Source organism: Mus pahari, chromosome 12 (assembly GCF_900095145.1).
Source record: "Mus pahari chromosome 12, PAHARI_EIJ_v1.1, whole genome shotgun sequence".
NCBI lineage: Eukaryota > Metazoa > Chordata > Mammalia > Rodentia > Muridae > Mus > Mus pahari.
The window spans coordinates 33,408,178-33,420,335 of NC_034601.1; the positions used below are offsets into that span (position 1 = coordinate 33,408,178).

The 12,158-nt window shown below is 44.1% G+C and overlaps 1 protein-coding gene across 1 annotated transcript in view; it reads right to left on the minus strand.

Annotated features, from left to right (window-relative positions):
- The window catches only part of Pla1a (phospholipase A1 member A), a 38,548-nt gene extending 28,205 nt beyond the window's left edge, over nt 1–10,343 (minus strand). The window contains exon 1 of the mRNA XM_021209845.1: nt 10,007–10,343. Coding sequence (XP_021065504.1) covers nt 10,007–10,079 — 73 coding nt within the window. The 5' untranslated portion in view covers nt 10,080–10,343. The remainder of the gene's footprint in view (nt 1–10,006) is intronic.
- Nucleotides 10,344–12,158: the final 1,815 nt, after the last annotated feature.

Sequence of the window (12,158 nt, forward strand, 5' to 3'; positions counted from 1 at the left end):
AGAGAGAGAGAGAGAGAGAGAGAGAGAGAGAGAGAGAGAGAGAGAGAGAGAGAGAGAGCAGTGCAACAGAAAGTAGCTCATGGGGAAGCTGCAGATACCTTGATCAGGCAGCTCGTGGTTGATAACAAAGAGGGACGATGGCACAAGTGGCACACAGTGACTTCTCTGCCTGGGTGTCAACCACTCAACATATTGTCAGCTCTCATCTCATGCTGCAGAAGTTATTAAAAAAAAAAAACAAAACGACTTTTCAAAGGAGACCTAGCTTTGAATACAACCGTAAAGGACCTTGAAAAACTGAATACCAAAAATAAATGAATAAATAAATAAAATCTAGTAATCTGGTTCTTTGCCTTTGCCCATGATGTAAAAAGGGGAAATGTTGGGCTAAGGAATGTTGAGTCAAATTTGACAAGGATGGTAAGTGAGCCTTTAAACTTCCAAGGGATGCAATGGCCAGGCTCTGAATCAAGAGAGAAAGTGACACAGACAACAAAAAACAAACCAGATTCAAGAGCAGTATCCATCCAGTGATTCAGGAGGAACAGGATTTACTGAAATGGGATTAGATTCCTTTATGAACAAGATGGCTATCAGTAGGTGGATGTCCTGTATTGACCTTATACATGGACAACTCCCTTTTCGAGGCATTCTTGACCCTGGACCAGATGATTCCATTATTAGCCAAGTGCCTAGAGGCCCACATTTACAAGCTGTTGGAAGCTAATAGGATTCTTTAAAAAGTACTAATGTGTTAAACTGAACTGACAAAGATTCTTCTTTGGCACTGTATAGCCCTATCTTGTCTCAAGACTTTCATACATTTTGTGGAGAAGAGCTATATTACAACAAATGCAAGCAGCATTTCCGCAGCAACGAATGAGTCATCTGAGAATTTATCATAAGAAAGTATTACCCCACCCCACCACCACACAGGGGTCATTGATCAAGGGTCACAACACAGCCTTTATGTCTACAGTGAGTCTCTGATGACCCAGTATGGATCGATCAGGTGCCCCTTCACAGGAAAAGTTAAAACAGGCCAAACTTCTAGGAACAATTGCAACTAAGACGTATAGAACCTGCACTGAGTCCTTGGGATTTCCCTAGTGCATGTCTGTGAGCGTAGAGGCCTCTGTGACCCCTGATTTGATTTGCACACTCGGTCCCAGCCAGGTGTCCCCTTTGTTTTCCCTCCTGTGAGAAGCCCTGGCTGTTGTCTCTTTCTGGAATTTTCTGTCAAGCATGTTTGTGTTTAATCCCTTTTCCCCATCAAGCCTGACTCTCAGATGCCATTTTCTCTCCTTCTCTGTACCTCAGCTTCTTGACCCTTCAATCTTTCTTTCTTTTAGGTTTTTGTTGTTTGGTTTGCTTTGTTTTGTTTTGCTTTGTTTTGTTTTGTTTTTCTAGACAGGGTTTCTCTGTGGAGCCCTGGCTGTCTTGGAACTCTTTCTGTAGACCAGGCTGGCCTCAAACTCAAAAATCCACCTGCCTTCAATCTTTCTTACCCTGATCTCTTTATTTGTGTAGAAATCGTCACTTTCTAATCTACCCTGCACTTGCTGTTGGACTTGTTTATTGATTATCTCCCTGCATTATACTAGGCTCTCAAGCAAGGCAAGGCTTTGTATCCATTTGGTCTATTCTGCTTCTTGCACTAGTACCTGCCACACACAATACAGTCCAAGAGCTGGCTCTCCAAAAAGAATAATAAACCAGAGGTACTTCTGATAAGACCAAGTAAGAAAAAGTCAGAGGATGTCACCAGTAAAAAGCATCAAGGACTGAAAATGCAAATCAATATAGACACAACTGATTTCTTTTTCAAATCATAAAAGGGCATAGTAATGCCTAGCCAGAAATTGAAATTATAGAATTTTCTAAAACTGTACTTTCTTAGAAATAATATAGTTTACTAAAGCTTAGTCAAAAAAAAAAGAAAGAAAAGAAAAGAAAAAAGAAAAAACTAGCATGATTGAAGGTACAGCAGAAAGGAATTGAAACAGTAGTTTTCAAACCATCCATCAAAAAAGCCTAACAGGTCAGACAGACTTACAGAGAACTTCTATCAACCCTTAAATTCTGTTTTACATATTACTACAGAAAACAGAAAACAGGAAACAGAATAGCAACTCATTCTATAAGAATAATCAAAAATATCATATCTAAATAAAATAACAGCAAAACAAAACCTGTCAAGGATAATAAGAATGAAAGACCCAAAATATAGCATGGCCAACCAGGGTTTAATTCAAGAAATGAAGGGTTTGTAGGATTTGTAATGTGAACATATAAATAACACATTCATCTCAACTCAAGAGGCTCCGCTTAAAACCAAGAACCAACCTGTTCTCAGGGTATGTTGGCACAAGCCTGTAATTTCTACACTCAGGAGGCTGAACGGGAGGATCTTAAATTCCAGGCGATCTTGAATTACACAGAGATCCTGCCTCAAAATAATGATGATGATGATGATGATGATGATGATGATGATGATGATGATAACAATAATAAAGGTTGCCTGTGTTGTTGCCTTTGTTAAATATTATTCTGGAGGTCCTAGTCCTTGCCAGAGAAACAAGACAATAAAGTGAGATAAATTATAGAATTTGACAAGCGAGAGGGGGGAATGCCAGTATTTACAGATGATAGTATAATTGTTGGTCATGGGCTGGAGAGACAATTCAGTGGTTAGGAGCATTTACTGCCTTTCCAGAGAACCTGACTTGGTTCCCAGCACCTATATTGGATGATTTACCAACACCCGTAATTCCAGCTCCTGGAATTCTGATGTCCTCTCCTGGCCTCTGTGGGTACCTGAACTCCTGTGAACATACACACACACACACACACACACACACACACACACACACACACACACACACTTTTTTTTTTTAATTTTTAAAAACTGTCAGTCCTTTAAGAGTATCAACCCTGGCTCGGTGAACCATGCTCTGATGCTCCCCACATACCCAGTTATTTCATAACACAAACATCGAGGACAGACGGGCATCAGTCCCTTCTGATGGGAAGGGAAACAAGGCACAGTCCTTGCTGCCGCAGTCTGGTAGGACTTTCCCCATCAAGTGTATTATTTGTTGCTTGGGCTTTTCAATTTATTGAGGCGTGTCTATCTTCTGTTCAGGTTGCTTGTGTGAGAATTAGGTTACTATATCGCCCACTGTTTAAAGAATCCGTCTCTCTGGGGCTGGCCAGGGGACTCAGCAGGTGAGGGCACTTGCTGTTCGGTCTGGTGACCTGAGTTCAGTCTTCTGAATCCAGAGGCAAAAGCAGAATGAGAAAAGGTCAGATCTACAAAGTGTGCAACCCCGCCCACACATCATGTACACATACACAACAACGGTGACAGTAATAATAAAATTAGACTTTTAAAATCCCCTATTTCCTGGACTAACCTCTATCTGACAATGATGTGATCTTTGTTCCTTTTCGGTTTCAATTTCCAGTTAGGGTTTTCTTTTTTTGTTTTGTTTTTTTGTTTTGTTTTGTTTTTTTGTTTTGTTTTGTTTTTTCTGCAAACATTCTTGTCATTGTGCCTATTTTTACTTTGTAACATTTCTTATTTTCATTTTTTTATCTTTTATATTTTCAATTTCAATTTTCCAATTAGGTTTTTTCCCTGTATCCATTATTGTTATGTCCATTTTCACTTTGTAATATTTTCCTTTTTACCTTTGGTTTTAACAGTATATTTATTTTAAGATCTATAGAAAGATTTTTTTTTTTAAAGTTTGTCTCATTTGCAAATGAAAAATGTAAATGTGGGAAGAAAAAGGAACCAATACTGCATATCTACCACTGTGTTTTAAAATGCAAATGTGTTGGAGCTCTGTGTGTGTGTGTGTGTGTGTGTGTGTGTGTGTGTGTGTGTAGTTTGGAGGTAAAATGAAGTGTGCGTTTATTGAGTGGAAACCTCTACCTTTGTCCCTTGCATCAACACACACACACGCACAGATACACACAAACACACAACACACACACAGACACCCATACACACACATACACACACACACTTACACTTGAGGCTGTAGCTCTGCAGAACACTTTGTGGGGTCTATGTGAATATGTGAAAACCCTGGGTTCAATACACATCACTGCCAAAAAAAAAAGAAAGAAAGAAAGAAAGAAAACAAACACAAAACAAAACAAAAGGGAGCAGCTCATAGTGACTTAGTAGTGGTTCTCTGAAGGAGATGGCACCAGATGTGGTAGCACAGTGACTTAAGGGGCAGAACAGAAGGACCAAAGCAAGTTCAAGGCTAGCCTGTTCCAACCAGGGCTCATAATGAGACCCTGTCTCAAAACACAATAAGACAACGAGAGGAAAAAGATTACAAAGGTAATTATCAGAACCGAAGACGTTTGCTTACTCAAATCAAAAATTCTCAGAGTGTGGAGCAAGAATTAAAGAAATCTATAATAGGCATTAATTTGGCAATAACTATGTAATACAATAATCCAGGATATTAGTGAGAAAAGAAATGAGATTTCATATATTGCAGGTGGGGTTATAACACGGATAAAGGACCTTGGAGAACAACTTGAAGTTAAAGACAGGGGACCACTGAACCAGGACACAGTGGTTCCATTATCAGAGTTCAGTCTTAAATGTGTCATGTTGCAGCAACATGCATGACAGAAAAACATCTGGGGATGATCTAGCTGTATTTCAGTGGACAGAAATGAAGAAATAGGGAGAGGTGACTCAGCAGTTAAGAGCACTGACTGCTCTTCCAAAGGTCCTGAGTTCAATTCCCAGCAACCACATGGTGGCTCACAACCATCTGTAATGGGATCTGATGGCCTCTTCTGATGTATCTGAAGACAGCAATAATGTACTTACATATAATAAATAAATAAATCTTTTAAAGAGAGAGAGAGAGAGAGAGAGAGAGAGAGAGAGAGAGAGAAATGAAGAAATAGTGTGCTTTTTTTATAATTTAATAACCGGCAATGTTTAAATCAAAGAGGATCTGAAGCAAAAAGAACCTCGTGTTTGTTCATTTGCTTGGATGAATGATTAGAAGGCTGGTAAAAGACTGTGGTAATTTTTACTAAATTCTCTTACATCCTTAAGTTACTTTACATGCCGGGCGGTGGTGGCACACGCCTTTAATTCCAGCACTTGGGAGGCAGAGACAGGCGAATTTCTGAGTTCGAGGCCAGCCAGGTCTACAAAGTGAGTTCCAGGACAGCCAGGACTATACCGAAAAAACAAAAAACAAACAAACAAAAAAAGTTATTTTACATGAATTTTATGTAAAAATTTATATATTTTCTAACTGATGTCCTTTTTAGAAAGATTTGTTGTGTGTGTGTGTGTGTGTGTGTGTGTGTGTGTTTACATGTATGTCTGTGTAACACATGTCCGGAGTCCAAAGAGTCCAGAAAAAGTTGCTATATGCCCTAGAATTGGAGCTATAAGCAATTGTGAGCCACCATCTAGTAGCTAGGAACTACCACTGCCCAGCCCCTTCTATTACTTAAAAAGTTAATAATAATTCAAAACAGTGCAAAGATGGTGCTGGAGGTACTCTATAATCTACCAATATAGAAAATGCCTGTGTGTCCTTTTAAAATAAAATTAAAAATCTTAAACTTTTCTCTCCATACACCCCCTCCCCAGAGGCAACTTCTGTGCACATTTTGTTACTTTTTTTCTACCGTCAGAGAAGAGCTTAATATGAGCGTGCATAGAGTGTATATATTTATATATTCATTTTGTAGCGGTTTTGTAGTGGAAAATACCTAGAATTTAACCGAAGAGAGGGAAAAAAGTCTATTCTGCAAACTTAAAAGTGCTAGGCCTTGAAGAATATGTCAACCAACTCAGAACTCAAGAATTCGGAGAAAAGAGAAGTAAGTGGTTGATGGGAGGAAAGACCTTAGACGCCATTCCAGGATGCTCTTGTAAGAAGAACTGGAAGGTGGTAGGGAAGCTCCAGTTAGTGGAGCCCAAATTCCCTGGCAATGGAGAACTGGACCACGAGCTTCTTGATTCTGAGGTAGTTTTTCTCTGAGGTGATTAACTCTGACAAAGCTGTTAGGCTTTGGGGACCAAAAATTCCCTTTTAAGCCGACCCAGGAGTTCCCGGCACACGGAGGGCTTTATGAAAGAAGACTAATAAACCCGGAAGTCAATCATCCAGCCAGAGATGGTGTCCGACTCTCATTCAGAGGGAAGGATGTTGACATCCGTAGCTATGACCTTTCTCTGCTCATGGTGTTCCTCTGGGGCCGTAAGAGTTTCTGGATAGTGTCCTGTGGGTCACCTTCAGTTTTCCTCTTGGGAAAACAGAATTCTATAGGCCTTAGTAAAGGGAACGTGGAAAGTAAAGAGGCAACAGATCTGGCAGGTGACAAGGACAGAAGTCAAGTGACATAACTCCTGGGCTTGGAGGAGAGCCACTCTGTTTTCTTCATTTTCAAGTTCACACAGTGCCTCAGGTCAGGCATGCAGAACCGAAGCTACTTCGAGCAGAATTCCAATCACCCTGCTATACCCAGGCCCGCCCCTGCTCCTGCCCCCCTTGACTTTGGCTAGTGAAGTGTTTCAGGTCCCAAATGGGCTTCGGACGTTTCCAGTCATCACCCTCTAAAGCCCACTGGAGAATCTCCTTAGCTAAAGTAAGGAGGTAGGTGTACTTCGCTCCACTGAATGGATGCGTTTCCTCCAAAGCTGACAAAGAGCCAGTTCTCAGGGTGAGTGACTTCAAGAAGGCTCAGGCAACCTTGCTATGCCAAGAGCAAATGAAGTAAGAGCAAAGACATAATTTTGCCCCCACTGAGATCACACTCTGGTGGGGAATGACTACGGCAACGTTCGTGAGACATTGCGAGACTGCGGGCCCAAAAGACTGAGAGTGAGAGAGTCTGATGCTGAAAACGCTCCTGTCCAAGAGAAGAGGAGGCCTTGGTAGATTAGATGGGGCTGAGAACAGCCAAGGCAAGGGCGCAAGGGCATCAGCTGTGAGAGCCGAGGGTTTGGGTGGGGTTGGACAAACTAGGACCACATGTGGAGTGGGGGCTTTGATGAATCTAGCCTGATTGTTGATGCAATCGAAAATGAGACTATTCCATCCTCATCCCAGATGCCCTACTGCACACAAAAGCGTCCAGTCTGTTTAGAAGCTATGAAAGTGTCATTATCCCAAGACCACCAATCTTTCTTTTGGGTTAAGGCAAATGAATAACTTGGCCTAGATTAAACCAAAGGTCTCACACATGCTAGGCAAGAACTAATAACCACAGAAAGGATTTCACACACAGGGCCTGAATATGTATTTTACATAAATACAAAATATTTTACAAGTATGAAATGTTTGCGATTGGCTCACACTACATTTTTGAGCTATGTTTTTATAATCAGAATAGAGTTTCATGCCTCATTGCAGTGTAAATCTTGAAAACCGTGGCTTTCACTTTACTTGACTGTCCATTTTTGTGGCATACCGGTTGGTGGGGGGTTTATAAGCTACAGGAAGGATGACATAGACTTAAATATTGGCTGCCCCTCCATCATTTTGCTTTGAGGACCACTGCAGACTGGGAGAAGGGTGGAGTCTCCCACCATAGCAGTCTGGAAGGTGGGCTCCTCCCACACAGGCAAGAGAGTATCACCTTCAGCTGCTACTGAGGGGTGAGTATCTCAAGCCATCCTGGCTGCTTCTCCTCGGCTTGCTCTTTCCCAGCTCAACTTAGGGCTGAGCAGAGCCTGAGCTTTCAAACTCTCTGACTAAACCTTCTGCCCGCCAACCCCCCATCGAACACAGCTGTGCTCTTAACTGGTATGTGGGTCACTTTATCAGCAGTAACTAATGAGGGCCACCCTAAAGACCCTTTCGGAGGTGATGAAGTGCTCTTTCGGGGCCAGGATCATTTAGCTAGCTTACCTAAATGTCAGGAAATGAAAATGAAGCCCACGCCCAGCTGTTTCCTCATATGCAACCAAAGCTCCAGGGTCTACGGGTTCAAGGATAAGAGGCCAGCCCCAGCTACTCTCAAAAACTCAAACATTTTGCAGGTAAATTATAAATAACCACAGGAGATGACAGGAAGCTGGAACACATACAAGGCCCTGTGGGGCTGAGGAATCCTGTAAAGCCATCTGACTCAGAAAACACTCAGGACCACGAGGGCTTTGTTCATAGGGTGGCTTTTCACCCAGCTTGATGACCTGAGTTGGAGTCCTGGTATCCACATGGCTAGGAAAGAGAGCCAACATCCACCGACGTCCAAATTGTCCTCTGACTTCAACATGATTGCTGTGATGTGCAACACACACACACACACACACACACACACACACACACTCACTCACTCAGTCAATGTAATTAAATGTGTAAAGAAAGAATACACCTGAGACCATCACCTGGGTGGCCATGAAGAATTGTGCAGGTGCCCAGCCAAGACAGCAAGGTGGGTGACAGAGGGACCATCTTGGTGAAGAGGCATATTGGTACCCTCCTTGTTCATGGCTCCTGCTCCTTTGAGTTCTCCCTTTCCTTTGCCCTGTCTCCTTTAACCCCTTCTTCTCTCATCTCCCTCTGGGTGGCCTGAAGAATTCTGCTCTCTCCTTTTCTATCTCTCCCTACCCACCAACCTACTGGATTTCCCAAACGGCCCTTTTTTAATGAACAGGAAACGTTAGCCCAATAAACACCGTCCTTGTTGACAACAGCACTTAGTTAAGGCAGAAAGATCAGGGAATAGCTGGGAAATAGAAAACCTTGGGCCTGCAAGGTTTGTCTGAAGAGAGCCGGCAGCAGACAAAGGCAAGCCAATGGGGAAGGGCTCTGGGGACCCTGCTAGCAAGCACTGCCTGCTCTCTTCCTGCAGGGGCACCCGGAATCCCACCCACATTTAGAACTGATCAGTCCTTATCCTAACCCCAACCCGCTAACCTAACTCAAGGCTTCTGATCGTCTGCCTGTGTCTGGGACTGTGAGCTTGCTGCCAGGTAAGGTTGCAAAGAAAGTGTGGGGACAATTCTCTTCCAGTCTTCCCACCCTGACATTTCAATCTGGGCCTGGCAGGGAACACCTCCTCCTGCCCCTCAGCAGGGACAGAGCAGCCGTGAAGTAACCCGGGAGCCTGCTGAACCCCCTCTCCCAACAGCATCCGCAGTTCCCCTAGGAGCGCCTGGGATAGGCCTTATCTTTCTCCTAAGGTGGCTTGTGACAGTTCTGTCCCCCTTTCTCCCATCAACTATTCACTAATAATACAATCACCAGAATATAAGCGACTGTCACAGGTCCGGATTGTGCACGCACTGATTGCAGTCCTTGGCAGCATCCTAATTTGGGAAGGACAATCTCCAAGGACAGATACAGAAAAGTCACTTCCTCAAAGTTCTAAACACAAAGACAGATATACTCAATCCATGTCTGCCCGCTCAGCGTGTACTCCCCCTGTTCATTGCTGCTCACTGGGCAGGGGTGCAGTACCAGTCCCTGAGCATGCCCTACATACAGAGCCATGGACTAAATGTAAGCCCCAGACCCACCCCTTATAGGAACAAACAACCGAGGGAGACAAAAACCCCACAGGAAGCCGAGGAAAAGCTGCCTGGGGTGTAAGGAGAGAATAGATCTGTGTGATCCGGACTTTGGAACAGGTTTGGAATGCTGAGCAGGGCAGTGAATTGCTTTGAGGAAGACCCCCTCACAAGAGGCGAAGGCTAGAAATAGCCCTGTCTGAACAGCTCTCAGTGGGCGTTCAGGAGCTGAGAGATGGGTACCCTCTTCAAGGTGAAAAGGGTTACACTTCGGACTTTAGAGAAATGAGTCAGGAGATGGGGGAAGTTCAGTTTTGGTGTCCCAAGAAGGCACTGGTCTCACCACTAATTCCCGGAATGATACAAGGGTTTTCCCCTTTCTTTTAAAATCGCCACCAGAGATAAAGAACTTTTAGGGGACCTCCCAAAGTCAGTGCTGTGTAAGAGGGCAGTTTAAGAAATAAGGTTCCACCCAAGCCCTTGGCTTACCTGAACTTCCAATGCTGAGCCATATAAGTGGTCCCCACAACCAGAAGCATGTCTCCCAGAGGCCAGGATGCATCACTGGGCTGGAGTCCTGGAGCCAGAATGAAGGAGAGTTCCCCAAGCCTGGGATGTCACATGGCCCAGACTCCCAGCAAACATGCAACACCCACTTGGGACTTAGGAATCATTAACTGGGTCTGCGGCTTGTAAAATAAATAAATAAATAAACCTTCCTATTTGTTTAACCTCTGGAGTTTTCAGTTTCTTCTTCTCAATGAAAACGAGCCAATCTTCCCACATTTTTTTTTAAGCAGGGGACATTGAAACATACCGTTCTTCCTCTCTGCGCCAAACAAGATCAGGAAGTGACTTTCCACGGCTCTATTTCCCATTATGAAATCTCAGTGATGGCCAAGGCAGCCTTTCATCTCCCAGTGGTTACAAAACTCCCACCGTAATGGAATTTCTGTGGACATGTTTGTCCTTGGGATACTGGGCAGCTGGAGGCTGAAAAGCTCTTTCACTTTTGGATCCCCAGGGAGCCTCACCCAGTGTGCGGCCAATGTCACACGTATGTGTACGTTTATGGGACAGAGTAAAAGGAGACTCAATTTGTTTCTGCAGAGTACTGCTGCCTTCCGCAGCCTCTCGAGGTTAGGAAGTCAAGTCCAACCCAAGAGAAGAGACGTCTTGCTGCCTGAGCTCCCAGGTAAAGAACCAAGAGCAGAAGATGTAAGTGATGCGGGAACACTATTGATGGATGTGGTCTAGCCTGGGTTTGGAGCCAGGGAGTCTGTCCTCTCATGCAGCTCTACTACCTCACTCCAGGGGTAGTGGAGACCACAGAGTATGATATTTTTGCAGGCTAGGGCAGGGCAGGACCCCTCCCGGGCCAGTGCTCCTGCAACAGAAGCACACCATCACAAGGCGAAGAGCTGGAAGCAGGCAAGCATCGTCTTTCTGAACAGTAGCTTTGTGAAGGAGTGCTGTCGACACACGTGCTTCCCAGCCCCGTCAGGGAACATCAAGAAGCTTACAAAGGTGATACCTGGTAGGGGTTTAGAGCAGGGCAGGTTATACCCAGAACAGAGCCTCTGAACCACTGCCCTGGAAGTAGCCATGGGCAGCCTAGGCAATTGTGAGTACCTGGTGCAGTGAGAGACTCTGTCTCAAAAGACAGTGGAAGTCAGCAGACACGGATATCACACACACACACACACACACACACACACACACAACCATGCACACACACCAATACATTTTTAAAATTTGAAATGTATGAAAATTTATGGTGAAGAATGAATCTCCTACCCACCGTTGTCCCTTCCTTCCAGTTCCCACAGTCCGTAGAAGGCCACCACTTTCATTTGATTTTTTTTTAATTTATTTTTATTGCAGATTCTTATGCAATAATTCCTGACCATTTTTTTTCCTCCCTCCACTCCCTCCAGTTCTTCCCCTCACGCTCACTCCCTGAGATCTACTCCCCATCTCTTTCCTCTTCAGAAGGCCTCCAAGAGATGACAGCCAAGTGGGGCAAAGCAAGTTGACAATAAGACAAGGCAAAAGCCTTCATATCCAGGCTAGACAGAGCACCAGATATAAGGGAAAGGGTCTCAAGGGCAGGCAAATGAGTCAGAGATCCAATGCTCCCACTGTTAGGAGTCCCACAAAAGCACCAAGCTAACAGCCACGACATATACGCAGAGGACCTGGTGCAGACGCACGCAGGCCCCATGCTTGGTGCTTCGGTCTTTTAAGCCCTGCTTAGGTGATTGAATGAGTGCCAAGCCCGGCATGACCTTGGAGGGGACAGAATGACATGGTTCCTACCCTAGGGACAGGGCCAGCACATCTGTGCCCCTATGAATGTTGATGGCTGCCAGGGGCATAGGCTAGTTTGCATAATAATGTACATACCTTACATTCCTCCTTTAAGGAATGTACTCCCCATTAACATTAATGATTCCATGATAATCGGAGAGGACAAGTCCAGAGGTGAAGGTGTGTCTGTGTCTTAGCAAAACCAGTAAAGGCTGGGGCCTTCAGCACAGCCCTTAAGGCTGCGGAAAGAACTTTTAAGACATGAGTTCAAAATATATGATTTTTCAACTGTGCAAAATACAAGGATGCAATATGAATTATGAGAGGCTTC